This window comes from Rhinolophus ferrumequinum, chromosome 16 (genome assembly GCF_004115265.2).
Source record: "Rhinolophus ferrumequinum isolate MPI-CBG mRhiFer1 chromosome 16, mRhiFer1_v1.p, whole genome shotgun sequence".
Classification (NCBI taxonomy): Eukaryota; Metazoa; Chordata; class Mammalia; order Chiroptera; family Rhinolophidae; genus Rhinolophus; species Rhinolophus ferrumequinum.
This window is the reverse complement of record NC_046299.1, coordinates 848,210-866,367: the sequence shown is the minus strand read 5'-3', so window position 1 is coordinate 866,367 and position 18,158 is coordinate 848,210. Positions and strand designations below refer to the sequence as shown.

Below are 18,158 nucleotides of genomic sequence, written 5' to 3'. Positions count from 1 at the left end.
CCTGGAGCCGTGAGAGGAGGGGCCGCAGCCCCGCTCTGGCAGGCACTCCAAACAGACAGGCTAAGGAAGGAGTAGTCAGAGAGGGGTGTCTGGGGGAGGCTCCTGGGGTCAGGGGTGCCCCAGACAGAGTGGGGGCACCTCATCGGAGCGGGACAGCTCGGGAAGCCCAGTGTTCAGAGGACACACACGAGGGTTTGGACAGAGCAGAGGGCCACGCCAGGCATCTCACCACCACGGCCAGTGAGTGACCACCGTCCTCCTGACTCTCCCCTGGGGCAGCTATTCCCCTTGCTCCCGGGGTGAGCTCACATGGACCAAACATGCCTGCCCTCCTGACCTATGCAAGGTCAGGCCTCATCTTTTCCCAACTGGCCTCCCCCAAAGCCACTGTGGGGTGGGTAGAGGCTGCCGAGGAGACTATGCCTCGGGGAGGGACCCTCCACAGAGAGCGCCCCAGGCCCGAGCGGCCACATCCCAGGATTCCATCAAGGTGAGGAGAGGGGGCGGGGTAGGTCAGGGTTTGTTTCCCAACGCTAAGTGGCTGCCCCTTAGGTCATGGCCAGTGGACCGACAGAGCCTCATGAGCCCGTGCAGATGGCCACGTGGCTGGGGAGAAGGGTGCAGTCCCACGAAGGGGCCACGGGCAGCGAGCGGCTGCAAGGACGTCAGGCTGGCAGTGGTACCACCTGACACTGAGGTCGTTTTCATACATCTGTGACAATCACACAGTTGAATCAGGCACCCCAAGAGATGCTGGGGATCCACTGTACCCTTCCCACGGCTACAGTGGGGGGCCCAGCAGACAGTGCAGGTCACAGATCACCTGTGTGCAGGGGGCGGAGCTGCAGCCTCAGGTGGCCCCCAAACACACACACAGGATCCCCTCAGGCCAGCTCCTGAGTGGACATGAGTGGACAGCAGGCCTCCCAAGGACACTGGAGCAGCTGGGGCACAGTGTCCGGCCACCATCTGGGGGCCGTCGCCCACGGGGCTGCACCCACAGCCCTCACGGCCCTGCTGGCCGCTCTGTGTAACGCTGTCATTTAGTCAGAGGACGGTTTCTTGGGCTCAGTGATACGGTAGCTGCAATGGGTCAGGCTGCCTTAGCAATGGCTTTCGGGTTTCGCTTTCGTCTGCTTCTCGGAGAATCACTGAACACCAAGCCCTGCTGTCCCAGACCTACTGTTTTCTGGCCCGAGCATGCGACCAGTGTCCCATTTGCAGCCAAGAGCTGGTCAGAGCAGCCAGAGTGCTGGGGGCCCCACTCTGCAGACACTTCAGGACGTGGGGGGCTGCCCAGCTGTGCCCAAGAAAAGCCTGAGGGGGTGGGGGCAGGCCGGGCACCCTTACCCGCCCTGTGGTCTTTGCCCAGAGGGTCCCCACATGTCTCCTCGGCTGTTTTCCAAACACCTGGATGACCTCTGGTCCCCATGTGTAAGCCGCCCCTCCCGAAACTGGGTCACGGCTGCTGTCCTCCTCTGCCAGTGAGGCAGGTTCCCCCAAGACCCACCTGCCTGCCCCTCTCAGCTCCCCACACCCTGTGGCCCTGGGGGACAGAACTTACATTCCGTTGGGAGAAGCCAGGAGGGCAGAGGCCCACCAGCTGCGTGTCTGACACGCTCACCGATGTTAGGACCGTACCCCACGTCCTTTGTTCCACATCTTTGCACAATCGCCAAAGGCAGGCCCACCAGTCATCTCCTGACGCCCAGAGATGCCAACACCCTCTCCTTGCTCACCCCGGCCTCAGGACTCAGGCAGCTCCATCTGTGATGCGATGAACGTACCCTGCGCCCCTTTAAAAGGCTTGCAGAGCTCAAATGGGCACCATCAGACAGCTGTATGGGGGCCCATCTGCCATCCTCCCCCCCGCAGCTGTAAAGAAACTGTCCATTCAGAGGTGAATCATTTGCAACAGACCCATCGAGGCAGAGTTCCAGAAGCTAATTTTAACCTTGGCAGAGCCTCCGTAAGCCTCTCTGACTTATAATTACCCCCACCTCTAGATATTACAAGGCAGCAATCAGGAAGTTAGATCTGGAGAGAGGAAACAAGGGAAGTGGACAAAGGGAGGCCGGGAGCAGCGGGCCCCTGGATGCACCCTCTCGAGCCTCAGTAAGGATAGGGTATCAGGGTCTGGGCCCCACGGAGCCCAGCGGCTGTGCCGTCTGTGCTCTCAGCTCCCGGATGAGCTCCCAGACCCCGCAATGCCTGGGCTACAAGGCCCAGCACTGGTGAGCTCGGCCGACGGCCTCGTCTGAGCCCCAGCGCCGCCGGCCCGTGCGACAGACCCAGGCAGGTCAAGGGGACAGCCGTCCAGCAGCACCTGCTGTCTTGCCCTCGGCCGGCTCCGCTTACCTTGCCGAAGCTGCCCTTCCCAATGGCCCGCAGGATCTGGAAGTGGTCGAAGTTCACTGCAGAGAAACAGAGGATGCCAGGTGAGGTGACAGGAAGGTCCGTGCCGCCCGGCCCCCCCATGCTGCCCAGCACCCTGCGGCCTCCAGCGAGCGGCCCACCTCACCCTGCAAGAGAGTCAGGCTCCTGAGCCAAAGCCAAGAGGTGGGTTCCGGGGACCCCTCAGCTTCAGTTCCAGACGCCCAGCAGTCCCCCAGTGAATGCTGCCCCCAAACAACGAAGATCCGAAATAGGAGGTCCCTGCTCTCTCAGGGTGACCCAGAGCCTGGGAGGCAGATCCCCCTCCGGCTGTGTCTCCTGGCGGGGCATTTGCCCTGGGAGTTCACTGAATGAGCTTGAGGGGAGCCTGCAACAGCCCCAGGATCAATAAGGGGCTACCACCTGTCCCGGGATGATCCACACAGCCTGTGAGAAACTGCCGAGTCCTGATTTAGGATGACTTTTGGGACAGAATTGGAGAAAGGCACCCGGGTTACTGCTTCCTAACGGTCCCCAGTGCTCCTCCCCCCCCCCCCCCCCCCCCCCATGCACACCGCAGCCCGTGGGCGTTAGTCCCTGTGGTGTGGGCAGCGGTTGGGACAAGCCTTCCAGGGCTCCCAATTCTGTTCTGAACCTGCTACCTTCTCATACAGGAGACGGGGCTGCACCACGTGCTCATGTGTTTCTCCCCTTCTGTACTTCTCAGCACCCCAGGCAGGGAGCCCGTTTCCACCCAGGGCCCAGGCAGCCTGGCCGCATCGCCCAGATCTGTGCCCCCCCAAGTCTGTGCCCCCCGACACCCTGAGGCTCCGAGCAGCCCCCAGCGGTTTTAAGTCTCGGGTCCAGCTCCGAGTGGGGTCGAGCCCCAAGCCGCACACGCAAACCCTCTGCTCCTCACCCCGCTGTTCTGAGGACTTCCATCCTTTTGTGCTCTGACCATCCACCACTCCTGGGCAGGTCTTCAGCCTCACAGTGCCCTGTTGTCCTGCACGTGGCACCAGGAGCCACCTGAGCCCTGGGGGGCCCTCCAGTACCCCCAGCTTGCAGGGAAGGTGCTGCTTTGCTGGGCCACTCGGGACTGTATCTCTGCCGTGTGACTGAGGGCTCTGGTCACAGATCTGTCTGTTCGGGAGGCTGGGCCTCAGTGAACGAGCCAAGGCTGGAGGCTGCTGCCGGAACTCCAGGCCGGGCCTTTCACAGACTGTGACAGGACAGGGAGGTGGCTCTGGGAACGGACACTCCCGGACAGACACTAAGCCAGCAAATGAATACCGTGCCTGGTGTGGGGAGGAAAGTAAAGCAGGAAGAGGGTGCAGAGGGGGCAGGGTGCAACTATATACAAGGTCATCGGGGAGACGTTTGTGAAGCTGACATTTGGACAAAGAAATGAGGGTGTGAGGGTATAAGTGGGGGTCCCCAAGCTGTGGTTGCCCAGACCAAGTTGCCACATTCTTAAGTGTGCCTTCCGCTGCTGTATGATGCTATTGGCACGCTGGCCCCTGCGTTAGGCACTTCCGAAATCACAGGGTAGGTGAAAGGAAAAGCTAACCGAGCCCCACGGTCCCCCGACATTCATGCGTCTCTGCCAGGGATAAGAGCTGGGCCTGCAAGGAGGTGGCAAGGCCCGAGCGCAGCTGCATGGGCCTCCTGGTGCAGATAAATGTTTAAGAACCGGTGTTTTAAGAACATTTATTCTTCGAGGAAGGCTTTTATTTTGCAGAGGTGAAAGCACAGTGTCACTGTGAAAATAGGTCATCTTGATGCAGCCGCCTGACCACGAGTGGGGGAAGGCTTTAATTCTGTTTCCCCAGTGTGGACGCACACGTGCTGCCACACTGCCCAGCCTCGCCACGTCCTTCCGAGGGCCGCTGCCTGGTTCTGGGTCACTGACTGAGCCCCACAGCGCTGGAGACACCTCCTCACAACTCATCCGCGTGCTCAGCGTGGAGCCCAGATGAACCCCCAGGGGTCATCTAACGCTGTCCTAGAATTTTTCATCCAATCTCAGGAGCCAGCCCCCAGGAAAAGGCAGGGAGCTCTTTCCAGAAGCGTGGTCCCAGTGAGACCTACGCAGGTCACCCATGGTTTCCTGGGGCTGGGACTGTGCCGTGGACGGTCCCATTGTGACACAGGAGCCCTGACGCTGTCGCAGTGGCTCTGCGTGGGCTACACCGTCAGTCCTTCAGGTCCTGGGAAGGGAGGGGTTCAGGGAAGTGGCTCCCAGCGCAGTGTCCACACAGCCCCTGGATGAAGGCAGGCGGGGACACAAGTGCCACTGCACAGTGACTGCAGTGACCACGACATCCAGGGCAAGTGTCAGGAATGTTGGAGCACATTTTCCCCCCAAAACAAAGAGGTGGTCCCCGTGAACACCACGAGGAGACACTGCCAACGGTGAGGGTCAGGAAAGTTCCACGTCCCAGCTGGTTCGGACAGAGAACGGTCCTCTCACAAGCCAGGCTCTTCTCAAAACAGACCAAAACTGCCCCCAGTGAGGAAAGCGAGAGGGAAGATGGGCTCTGGGAGCCTACAAACAGCCCTGCTGTGAACTCCTGAGTCACTCAGCCGTTACAGTGACACAGTGAAGACACCCCGCAGACGTGCTTCTGATGCACACACCCCCGGGCCCCCGCCCAGGTCTTAATGCCTTCGGGGCCAGGAAGTGGGTGCCCGAGACAGTCAGAGGGTCATACAGGAACCGTGTGCTGTATGAGCTGCCCACGGCCACAGGGCAAGTCCTGGGTGCTGGACCCAGAACTGCATTTCCTCCCGGCCACCTCACCCGGTCACCTAGGACAGGCCTGGTGGCACCAGCCCCTTCGTCCTCGGGAGAATTCCATATAGCAAACGTGGGAATTATTTGGCAAGTTGTCACAATAAATCAAATGTCACGAGTTGGCTAAATTCATACACAAGTTGGTTGAATTTCATCACACATCCCACAACCCAGAAAACTCTCAAAGAAAAGCACGCCACCTGGCTCTGGCCTGCCCTGCACACGTCCCCACCCAGGCCCCTCAGGCAACACAGCCCCAGCCCACCTGTGTAAGCGGGACACCTGCGCGCCGAGGACACTGGTTGCCAGGCGGGCACCTGGCCTGCTCGGCACCCATTCTTGGAGGCCATGGGTGCACCGGGACCCAAGACCCCACAGGCGACAGTGACAGCGCCATGACCGGACACTCAGAGAGAGAAATGTGCTCCTGCGTACAGGTGAGAAAACCGGGCCAGGAAGCCCAGCAAACACAGCAATGGCCCTCGAGGCAGCAGACAAAGGATGGAGTGCGCCTCCTGACCCCTCAGCCCCTCAGGCCCTCGGCCAGGGTTTGCGGGAACCCTGAGGATGTCTGCAGATGCCTGGGCATCTGGGTGGGGGGCCAGGGAAAGTGGAAAAGAAGGTGTTGAGTGTGGCCTCTGACCTCAGAGTCCTGAGCCCCAATGGGGTGATGTGTGCTGCTACTCGTTTGGGAGGACCCAGCCAGTACCCCGCCTAGTTAGGACCGGCGGCAGCCCTGTGGACAGGTGGGCATCTGTGCCTGAGCCGCCCTCGGAGCCCTGGTGCCACGGGTCGGCCTCCTGCACAGAGGGCAGCTTCTCGCCATCCCAGGCGGCTGCCTGAGCTGCAAGGAGCTGGGGAGGGATCTGTCCTCAGCTGGCATCCCAGCTGGACAGCACCCTTCCCTTGCAGGGGCCTGCCACTCCCTCTACCTGGGACACTTCTGCGCCCACGCCCCTCCCGGCACCCGGCTCCAGGCCCTTCACAGGGAGCTCTGTAGGCCCCTTGGTGTGCCCACCGGCCTGCCCAGCCTGCTTGCTCTTCTGTGTCCCCCAACCATGGGCCCAGGGCAGCCCTCTGTGGCACCACTGTGGCCTCTCCCAGCCCAGTGCTGAGGGCAGAGCTACACTGTCACCCTGTCCTTTCCGAGAATCAGACACAGCAAGATACAGAGCCGAGGCCTCTGTGGGCGTTGGTTCCGGAACAATCCTGGCTTCTGCTGCCCAGTATTGCACCCGAAGCCCTGGGGCCCCACGTGGCTGAAGACCAGAAGCCAGTGGGTGTGGGCGCCTCCCACCCTAGGCTGGACTCTGAGGATCGTGGAGGAGACCCCCCCCATGTCAACTTACAGGAAAAGCTTCGCCCATAAGACACGTTTAGTGGCGACTTGCCCGACTCCTGCTGTTTATCCTGGATCCTGCCTGGTCCAACAGAGCCTGGAATTCGTCCTGGTGTTTCCTGACGACATTCTTAGACAGTGCCGGAAACCTTCATACAATAGTGATTCAGGCAAACTGATACAGTATCTTCGGCCAGCTGGGGCCTTGCTTCTCCCAGCCTGCGGGGCTACTGGGACGGGATGGCACAGGCGTGCTGCTGTCTTAGGCCCACCCACTGCCTCCCACTCCAGGAGCTCAGCCCCCACCAGCACCACCAGCAGGGCCAGGCCTCAAGGACCCCAGTGTCACTGTGACCCCTGCTCCAGTCATAGCAGCAGCCCCGGGACTCACAGTCCAGATGTGTAGACTAAGGGGAGAGCACCGGGGACAGGGAGCTGGGGGCGGGAGGGGCTGACGTGGGTGGGGGGCCAGGGAGCAGGAGGGGGAGAAACAGGCCTGAGCAGCAGCTGAGCCCTCAACCCCAACGCGGTTTGCCCAGCAAGGCAGCAAAGGGACTGGTCAGGGGAGAGCAGCGAGGGGCAAAGTGTAGGCTGGTCTCTGCACGGTCTGCCTTCATGCACGCGGGCAGATGTGGGGGGCTGTCGGGCCGACTGCAGGGGCCAGACAGGAAGCCCTAGCCCAGGCGCACCCCCTCAGGCCACAGCAGCCCCTCTGCAGACCCCACTGCCGGGCGCACCCACCTCATCCCTCCTGCCTCCAGGTCTCCCCCAGGCCGCCCCACCCACTGAGCCCCGTCCCCCTTAGCACAGCCAGGACCCCCGGCTCCTGTGAGACCCACATGTGGGGGAGCCTCCCAGGTGCTTGGGGTCGATGCTGGGAGCACAGCAACACACCTGCTGGGGGAGAACCCACTGGTGTGGACGGCCAGGAGGGTGCGAGCGGAGCGGAGAGCAAGCAGCATCCCGGGAGTGGGCACCAGCAACCCAGCCCCTCCCGGCCAGGCCCCTCACCCACTTGAATTCCAGGCCCATGGGGGCCCCCTCAAAGGCTCCCATACCCTGAAGTCCCAGGAAAGCTGACAGTCCTGGGGCTTCTGGCTGATGGCTGCCCGCAGCCCTGCTTGGGCTAACCGTGGCTTTTCCCCCTTTGTCCAGGTGAGGCCCCCAGACCACGGGCTGGGAGACAATTCCTACCTCGCATGGCACCAACCCACGCAGATGCCCAGATGCCGCTGTCCAGGTGGGGTTGGGGCAGCCCGCTCAGCCTTTCTGCCATGGAGGGTGGACATAGTCCACCGTCTGGGACAGCACACAGGACACTTTGTTTCCCCTGCAGACTTTCTAGGACTCGGCCCCTGAGAGGCAGGTAACTGTGATGAAGGCCCAGTGTTTTCAACAGCCTTAACAGATGGCAGCTGGTTAACTGTTCACCCACTGCACTGCGGCCTCAGGCGGGGGGGGGGCATATTTTCCTGTTACTGGACAAAGGCACATGTCCCCAAGGCCCAGGGCCAGGCACGTCACACCGCAAACAGCATTAAGTCTGGTTCAGGGGGAAAAGCACAGGCAAAGCCGGGGTGCCAGGAAAGAGAGGGTCATAGGGCTGGGCCTCCTGAGTCAGAGCCGGCCCCGAAGTGGCCCTGACACAGGGCACGTCCTCCACGACCCCCAAACCTCGCAGACACCGAGACGGGCCCCAGCAGCCTCCACCTGCTGAGCCAGAGATGGACGCATCACAGGCCCACCCGAAACCACGGCCCCTGCTTCACGTCGGGGAGCCGACAGTCCTGCCAGGCACAGCCGCACGCTGAGGTCAGTATGCCATCCTGGTCCTGGAGAATGTCCTTCGCCTTTCATCCCCACACACCTGTTTGTCTGCATCCCCGTGGTGACTGCAGGGAGATAGGCCTCTCCTGCGGGGCCAGGCTCCTGTGAGGGGAAGCGACACGCAGGGAGGGGTGCGGGTCTCCTGCAGAAGAAACTGAGCACAAGCACCCACCCGGCTCCACCCTGATGTGAAGGGCAGCCCCCAGCACAGACCCAGCACAGGTGCTGTTTCCTAAGCCAACCTGCAAAGAAGAGCGGGCCCTGGGTCCCGGCTGGGCTGGTTTTAGCAAATCAACCCCACACAAACGTTCCAGCACCCGGTGGCTGGAGACTGGCGGATGGCCACCCTGTGTGCGAAGCCCAGAACGTGAGCCGACGTTGGGAGAGACCCAGAAGCCCGCCCTGCCCCGACCCAGCTCCTGATGCTTCTGCCAGACCCTGGTGCCTAGCATCACCAGAAAACTCGAGGGACACGCTGAATCCCTTCATGCATCCCCAGAACGTGTACCAGCCTTTTCACCAGGTTCAAGCACAAGCCAGGCCAGGGACACACCGCTCCCCACGTGTGCAAATGTGGGAAGCTATTTAACACATAAGGGAATTACAGCCACAGTCCAACTGCTGGGTCATGGGGAACGCTCCAGCTCGGGGTCCATGGTGTGGCTAAGTTAGTAAACAGAACAACACACTTAAAACCAGGGGTGCCTTCAGCAGGTCGGCCTCACTCAAGGACAGATGTGTGAGCCCTGGGCAGCACTGGACCGGAGCATGGTGGGCAGAGCCCGAGGAAGCCAGGTCAGTGAGGGCAGGTGCAGAGGGAGAAGGGACCCCTTGTGAGGTGACACGGAGGTCGGAACTCCGAGAAGGTGACCCACGAAATAGCCAAAAGGTGGGAAAAGCAAGTGTCCATCGGCTCATGATGGATAAACACGATGCGGTCCATCCACACCTGGAATATATTCAGCCATTAAAAGGAACTACGTTCTGACACCTGCTAGAACATAGATGAGCCTGGAGGACATTCTGCCGAGTGCAAAAGGCCAGACGTGGACACCACAGACCACAGATTTCATCACATGGAATGTCAGGAACAGGCCAACCTACAGAGACAGAAAGTAGATGTGTGGCCACCAGAGGCTGCCAGGGGCACGGGGTTTTCTTCAGGGGCGATGAAACCACCTGGGACCTAGACACAGGTGGTGGCTCCACAGTGCTGAGTGTGCTAACACAGTTCTTCACTTGAAAATGCCCAACTCTCTGTTATATGGATTTTACTTCGATAAAAAGTAATAATGGTTTTTAAAAGTGGCCCATGCAGATGGCACCACGCGTGCGGGAGGTGGTCAGCGCAGGCCTTGTGTGGGAGGGGCTCCGTCATGCTGGGGGTGGGCTTGGGCCACGGGCTGGATGCAGAGGCAGTGGGGCGGGGAGAGGTGGTCCTGAGGGGAAAGGACCGGAGACTTCTCTGGCGGTTCGGCAGTCAGCATTGTTAGTACATATCCTCTGGACTGAGGGGTCCAGAGGGGGAACTCCTCCAAGGGAGGAAGAACCTGGCCACCCCCAGGATCCCTCCTGAGACGGAGGGAGCACCTTAGGGGGTGGTCCAGGTTGGGAACAAAGACACTGTCAGAGCCAGAGTGGCCAGGCTCACACAGGCACGTGCCCCAGACCTTGTCACCCCAAAGCCAGCCAGGAGCCCCAATCAGACGTTACAGGAGATACATGAGTTTCCTATTTCAAGGTCATTAGGTGGAAGGTGGGGGGCAGGACAATCGTTAGTCCTATTTTTTCCTGATGGAAGAGGTAAACAAATCATGAGCGTAGGTAGACAGCTGTATTCTGACCCCTTTGCTGTACGAAGGACATCAAACTGTTTGTGCGTACAAAGCCAAGCCCGTTCATCAAATCTGTATTTTATTTAAACGCAGCCTGGACTCAGAACAGGCGTGGAGGCAGTGTGCTGCGTTTCCTCCCCTGTCATGGCAGACGAGCGGCACGTTCTGTCTGGGAAGGTTGGGGGCTGACCTGCCTGCCAGTGGCCCCGCAAGTACCCCAAAAAGTGATTCTAGAGGGACTGCACACATAAACATGGGCGTTACATATAAAACTCCTGAGGGACGGGGGAAGGACATACATGTGCAACCTGCAGATAGGCAGAGATTTCTAACGCCAAAACACCAACCATGGAAGAAAGAAAATTGATGAAAAGAATTTTTTCACTTCATCAAAATTAAAAATGTATGCTTTTTAAAAGTCAATGTAGGAGGCGTGTTTGGGATATGTATGTCCAACAAAGGGCTTGTAGCCAGATTATGTAAATAACTCATGCAAATCAATAATAAAATGACAAGCAATTAAAAAAGGATGAAGAGTTGGACAGACAACACACAGAAGGCCGATCAGCTCATGGCCAGATTCTTGCCATCATCAGTCGCCAGGAGCCGAGGTACCAGGATGGAGGCAGTACCTGGACTGACAATATCCAGTGCTGGCAGGATGGGACCCGTGGTCCCGTGCGTTGCTGGTAGGAGGGGGATGCCAAGTTGCTTTGGAAAACTCTGGCAGTTTCTTAACAACTTAAGCGTACACTCACTGTGCCACCAAGCAACTCCATTCTTAGATATTTACCCAAGAGAACACGCAGGCGTCCGCACAGGACAGCTCTTCATAACTTCATCCCTAACAGCCACGTGCTGAAGCAACCCCAACGTCCATCCACAGGAGTGGATAAAGCGGCTGTGTTGAAGTCACACAGCAGAATACTACTTAGTGACTTTCTTTTAGAAAAGAACAACTACCAATATGTAACAACAAGAATGAATTGCAAAAACCCTGCATTGCGGGAAAGAAAGCTGGGTTTTAAAAAGCATGTACTATGTAAGCCCATTTATGTAAATTCAAGGACAGGAGAAACTAATCTGTGGCGGCAGAAATGGCACAGTGTTTGCCCCCAGGGCTGAGGAACGCCTGCCTGAAACATCATGACGAAATTTTCAGAAGGACAGCAGTGTTCCACATCTCGACTGGTGTCTTGGTTACCAGTCGGACACAGTTGTCAAAACTTAGCAAACTGTACACTTCAGATCTGTGCATTTCACTGTAAGTACACCTCAGTAAAAATACGTAAAGTATATATTATGGATATTTTGCAGAGGGAGAGTTTGAGGAATCCAGTCTACAATATGGCAGGACACAGAAGTCACCACTTGGTAGCAGAAAACTGAGGAAGGATCAGAGAGGTTAGGTGACCCGCCCAGGGGCACAGAGCCAACAGACAGCAGTCAGGATCAGAACTCATGTCTTCTGGAGCCGGCGAGGCAGGTGGTGCCAAGGGAGGCTGGTCCATGGTGGTGGGGACGTTGCTCAGACATGGTCTCAGGGCACAGGGCCAGGCAGTAAGCTGAGCCAGCGGGAATGGGCTTCCAGGAGAGCATCCCACGGGCATTGCATCCTAGGAGCAGACCCTGGGGGGTGGGGGATAGGGGTAGCCCCAGGCCAAACCCGCAGGCATCCCAGCCAGCCCTGGGGCTGAGGGGGGCGGGGCTGTGGGGACAGGCCACGAGGAGCTGCCCTCACTGCTGCACCGGGAGCTGGGGCGGAGCGGGCAGTGAGGCCCGCTGGGGTGGGGCAGCTGAGCCGGCGCCCTGCGCCACTCCTGCTGCACACACATGGGGAGTGGGTTAATTCTGAGACTGCTTTGTCACTGGAAACCTGAGCCATCCCGAATGGTCAACAGAGAATCACTGTCCTCTGCCCCCCTCCTCCGATCACAGGGTCTGTGCCTCGAGAATGGCACACATTCAGGGCCCCCGGCCCAGCCCCAGGCTTCCCTGGCCCCTTCTCCCCACGTGGTTTCTCTGATCAATGACAAGTGTGCCCTGAGCTCAGTTTGGGCAGAGCAAACCAGCGGCACAAAGGGACGCCCCCCCACTTTAGAAGCAGGGTGCCAAGTGCAGGCACCGCTCTCCTTTTGGGTCCCTTGAAACCTGGCCCAAATGGGAGTTTACACAGCATAGAATTCACTTTTATTCTGCAGCTCAATAATACTCCTCAGATCCCACTTATGTGTGTGTGTGGGTGGCTGTGGGTGCAGCTCTCAGCTCTTCGCATGTATGTCCATGTATCTGTGGGCACGTGCGTGCACAGTGGTCTCTCGAGTGGGTTCCCCGGCTGCCCAGCCCTGCTCTGACAGACGCACCCTGCCTGTCAGAGCAACTTCTGAATTATGGGAAGAGAGGCAGCCTGCGGATTCTGCTGGCTGAGCCAGACCTTCTGGTGTGTGTGTCTGTGGGGAGGACTTCAGGCAATTCTGCTGCTGCTGCGGGGGCGAGGGCGCCAGGGAAAAGCGTGGCGCTCGCTCGCATGGGGCCTTGCAGCCATTTATCACCCCCCTCCCCGCCCGGCTAAGCGCCGCCTCTCCGCTGCGCCTCCCCCTGCACTGGGCCTCTGGCTGGCTAATGGATTCATTTATCCACAAAGCATGAAGGCCACTGGCAGCTGACGAGAGGGCACAGGTCTCTCCCATGTGTCAGCTCACACATCAGGCTGTCCCTGCACCCCTGTACCTGGGAGTGCCCCTGGCCTCGCCATGCGGAGGTGGGGCAGCTGGGGTCCCACGTACCTGTGGCACTCATCATTGACGTCCTGCATAGTTACTGAAGCCTCACCAAGGACAGTCACTGTCTGCTCACAATCCTACCTGTGGGACACTGGACAGTGTTTCCGGTGCTCACCAGGTGGTCTCACCCAGAGCGCAGCCTCCAATATGAAAGCAAGCTGCACGCCCTAAAAGGTGCGCTGAGGGTCTGGCTCTGAGTGAGTCCCTGGCAGATCCAGGCTGGGGTGACTGTGGTGACATCTGGGGGTGCAGCAAAGTACTCCTGCAGCACCGAGCCCGCTCCCAGAACCCAGTGCAGCCTTATGAGTGAGCGAGTGACCGAGTGACTGAAGACGCATAAGTGAGTGAGCAGGTGAGTGAGTGCGAGTAAAAGGCACAGCGCAAACCCCACAGCCCCCGTGCAAACCCCACCCAGGCCAGCTGGGCTTTTCCCTCCCAGGACTCCTGACCAGACGCTGGGCCTTGGTGCCTTAATTGTGAGACCTGGGAGACACTGAGAACACAAGTCCCAGCGAGTGCCCGACAAGGCGCGTGTTTAGGCTGGAATGAAGGGTCCACGCAGGGAGCGTTGTCAGTCTCCAAACCTGAGGGGTCATGAGACCCCTCGGATGGGAACCAGACCTCTCCCAGGGGGCGGAGGAGAGCAGAGGTGAGAGGCACGTCACTGCCCGGGGGGCTAGGACCTCGCTGTCCCTGATCTGGCCGCCCCACAACAGCCTGCCCTGCCCCACTGCGCACGACCACCTCTGGGTCTCTGATGCCGGCCAGGCTGGGACTTGGGGGGAGGGGAGACTCCTGTGGTCCTGGGGCCCCTTGCAGAGGGACTGGTGCACGTGGGAGGGCTCTGCTTGCCTGGGGAGAGGCTGACAGCCGGCCCTGACGCAGTCGGCGCCACACAGGGCAGCTTGCTCTGGCCCCCAGGATACATTTGGATAAATACGAACAAGGCAGCACTGCTAAGGAAAACCATTTCAAATTCTGTCACAGTAAGTGCATGGTTTTATTTCAGACCTTTTCTCTGAAAACACATTGGCATATGTTTCTGATGGAAAGTCAATATTTAAAGATCAATAAACCACACGGGTTGCTTTGCAGGAAATGCGTGTTGACAAAAACTTTTACCAGGCTGTGGAGGCCACACGACTGCGCTGACATTTACCCAAGGCTTGGGTACCTAATGGCGCCTGGCGACGGAGCCATCCTGTCCTCTGCCCCTGGCCCAGTCCTCAGGCCTCAATCCCTCAGGCACTGTCCTATCTGCAGAACAAAACTGGGCAAATGCAAACAGGAGCCAGAAGGGCCCTGAGCTGTCCTCAATCCCGTGCATTCTCAGCAGATGGAGCCGCTCCGCCTCGGGGCCGCCTGCAGGCCAGGACCAGCACGCAGCCTGCTGTACCCTCCCCAGGAGCTCTGGCTATAGGACTGAGTCTCTGGCGTACATCCAGCTGCGGAGAGGGGGCAACCACGATTGCGATGCAGCCCCCCACCCCCAAGGACCCAGCCCCAAACACAGCAGGGCTCCATTGGACATTCATGGCTCCCCTGGACTAAAAACTGTGGTCACTCAACAAACCTCCCAGTTTCCCAGAACAGAGGCCCAGAGGGAGCCCAGGCACAGTGGCGGGCGCTGTCCCTGGTGCTGCCCAGGCACCTGCCAAGTCTCCGCTGGCCCCTCCCACAGCAGTTGGGGCAAGTTCCACTAGCGGCAGGTGAGCGGGGCGCAGTTGGCCTCCGCAGGGCACGAAACCCATTCATACAGAGTCCCTGGGGCAGGCGTGAGGTGCTCACCCCACAGGGACAAGCCGCTGCCCGAGGGCAAGAATGACATGAACTTGACAAGTACGAAAGGGCACCCAGGGGCGGGGGCTCCAGGGGGTTTGCCCCATCTGTCCTTTGAGGGAGCGGTGGCCTGTCCTGGCTTTGGAGTTTAGACTTGGTACCATGAACACATGATAAGCGCCTTTCTCGGGCTCTCAGCACTGAGCGAGCCTGTGACAGCCCAGCACTTTACTTCAAAACCACCTCACAGTCTCCAAGTCCATCCTATTTCCGACTCACATTCCTTAGACATGTTTCCTCCAACAATGAGATTTCCTGGCATCAACAAATGACCATGTGGTCAGCGTTCGAAGCAGCTGTGAGCTCCTTGCCCTCACCTGTGATTTCAACTGGACATTAGGGTGCCGGGCCCCCCGGCTTCCTGCACCCTCTTCTCTCTGGCTCAGCCAGTCTATTCGTCCCCCACAGGAGCCCCTCCAACGAGCCCTTCCACTGCAGACCAGGCAGCTTCCAGCCACAGGCTCCTCAGTGGCCCCATTTTGTTCATCCCCTCCCCCACATCTCTGGCACCTTGAGAGGAAGCAAACGTTCTAGCTTTTGTGGGGAAAGGAAAAACCCCAGCTGTCTGGAAACTTCAGGCCCCAGGGCCTCCCTGGGGCTGTGGCCTCCCACTCTGGGTGGTGACTGTGGACACAGGCCCCTCGGCGGGGGAAGGGAGCTGTGAGCAGCCAGGAGGAGCCAGGACAATGCCCTGCAGCTCAGCTGGCACCCGAGGCCTCGCTCAGACCTACTCAGACCTTCACCACGAGCCTGGACACAACTTTTCTGATGAACAAGGATGCTCTGGTCACTGATTTTTCCATTCACAGAAAATCAAACGGCAGATGCATCACTAGAAAACAGCACAAGATGGCAGGAAAAGACGTCCAGGGAAAGGTTTAAAAAGGTGACTTTTAAGGAGAGTCATGAGATGCCAAAAAGCTGAGCCTTTTGGGGTTGGCTGTGTCGGTGCCCACAATCCTACACACTCAGCCCCCCTGGGGATCTCCCGGCACAGGAAGGGACCTTCACCCTGAGCTGCTTCAAGGTGTCTGTAGGGTCCCGTGTGCCCGCTAAGAATGCCACACACAAGCCGGCAGCATTTCTGCCCCTGGGTTGGTTTCCTGGGTGACCCACAGTGCCGAGCAAATGTCCCCAGGGCTGAAGGCCACAGCAGCACTTGGCCTGGTCTCCAGGGGACAGCAGGGATGCCCGCTCCCTTCTCCAGCCCCACTCGCCCTCTTCAACCCTTCTTCTAGCTTGAGAAGCTGAATGATCATCCTGGAAAAGGGGTGGGTCTATTTTTGGCCCAAAAGATTAGAATTAAGGAAAGGCACTATTTGGAGGTGGAGCATACGACTTCTGTTCTCTTTTATGTTTCCAAAAATAAGTCAGAAGAACTGAGCAGTGCTAGAAATCTGCATTCCCGTGGGAGCTCAAGTTTGTGGTTTCCCGGACGAGAGTCTTGGCCAGAATACAAAACCACGTAACAATGGGACGAGAGTGGCCAGGCCTACAGGGCTCTCCCCGAAAGCCACTGCAGAGGGAGCCAGTGCTGACCCTGCTTCCAGAGGCCCAAGCACAGTGGCAGCCACACAACTTGAGACCAGCCCCACGCCAGGCCCGTGCCAGGAGGAGGCAGGCTGAGTGTTTGCTGGGACACACACAGGCCTCTGACCTGCAGGAACATGTATCCTGTCTCTTCTGTGACCTCCAATGGTTTCTTGAGAGGAGGCCTTGGAGACTGGAGAGCCCGCCAGCCCCCAGCCTCAGTTCTGTGCCCATGGCCTCCACTGAATGGCAAAAAGGGGCGTCACGGACTACAGAGCACCTGAGTGACCTGCTGGCCTGGGATCCCTTGGGACACACACGCACACAATGAATCGAGAAGAGTTTTAGAGAAAAGGGGTGATGGTGAATTTATTGGTAATTCTGGAGACAGAAGGCCTTTCCAAGTAGGAAGCAAACTATAGAAGCCACCAAGGAAAGACTCTATTGGGTAGATTTAATCACATAAAAATTGTAAGACCTCCATACAGAGAAAAAATAAACAAAATTTTTTAAAAAGCAAAATACTAGAAACTGGGAAAAGTTATTTGCAATAAATAGGACAAACGGGATAATTTCCTTCAATTACAAGAAACCTACAAGAATTGGTGAGGGAGCCAGCCCATCAGGAAAAGGCAGAGGCCCGACGGGCGGTGACACAACGGGCAGTAATCAGCGTGATGCTGCACCCGCCTCGTTCCCAGTGTAAGAACGGCAGTCAGCCTCACAAGGGACGCCAGTCCGACTTTCCAAAGGAAAAGCCTGGCTGTACCCAGTGCTGGAGGGTGGGGGCGGTGTGGTGGCCCTGACCTTCCGGAAGTTATTAGCAGCAGTGGTCAACGCCAGGGCACGCCCACCTGCTGGGGCAGTACTGCCACCGCTATGAAGTCCCACGACCGACGAACTCACAGAAATTCATCAAGATCGATGTGCAGTGACGTTCACGGCTTCCAACTTCAGGACCAGGACAGTCCCAGGAGAGCGAGATGTCCCTGATGGGGACTGGTCATGTCACCCCATGCAGAGGGAAATGGAACTGAAATATGAGGTATAGGAAAATACCTGGGAGCCTGTGAAGTGCCTGGAACGCTGGGAAGAGCCATGTGGCCCCTGTCGTGCCCACGAGACTGCACGTGAGGAACACACATATGCGGGCACTTCACTCCCACCTGCTACTACTCGGGTCTATTTTCATGTTTGAACTGGTGCACAAGTTACTTTACAGCCAACAGGGATTACCTGGGCTGAGGTGATGGGCTATCTTCTGTTTTTTTTCTTTATGTTTCCATTTAAAAAAAACAAAAGTCTGATATACCAATTGCTGGGCCCAGCTGTTCCTAATTTACCCTTCCAGACTTCTCTGGCCAGGTAACGGACAGCCATTTTGCCAACTCACATCTTAATGGGCCTAGACCCAGGTTTCTCGAGCTTAATATGAATGGCTTTTTTTTTTTTTTTTTTTTTTGTTAGAACAAAATATCCTCAGTAGCCCCCCAAGAACGTGATCCTGGAACGCAGTCTAGAAAAGACGGAAACACTATCCTGGGAAACTAAACTCTAACTCTAGGGAATGGCTGCGGGAAAAGGAGGCTGCAGACAGGAGGTTTCCACTTTGCAGCTGGTGAGATGGTTTTCAGCGGCTGCCCGCCAAGGAAGGCATTAGCTTCTCCCAGTTCTGGGGAGCACAGAAACACTCAGACCCACGGGAGACCAGGCAGTCGTGGGGCGGGGCCTCCCAGAAAGGCGGGTGGGGTCAGGGGTGGAGGATGGAGCGCCCGCCAGGCCAGCGAGGAAAGCTTCCTGCTCTGGTCTCTCCGTCTGCACTGCGCACTGCAGGA

The 18,158-nt window shown here is 58.3% G+C and overlaps 1 protein-coding gene across 2 annotated transcripts in view; it reads right to left on the bottom strand.

The window, feature by feature from the left end:
- STK32C (serine/threonine kinase 32C) overlaps window positions 1-18,158 on the bottom strand; it is a 55,875-nt gene that overhangs the window by 17,271 nt on the left and 20,446 nt on the right. For both annotated transcript variants that reach the window (XM_033129730.1, XM_033129731.1), the window contains exon 2: window positions 2,359-2,414. In XM_033129730.1, coding sequence (XP_032985621.1) covers window positions 2,359-2,414 — 56 coding nt within the window. The remainder of the gene's footprint in view (window positions 1-2,358; window positions 2,415-18,158) is intronic.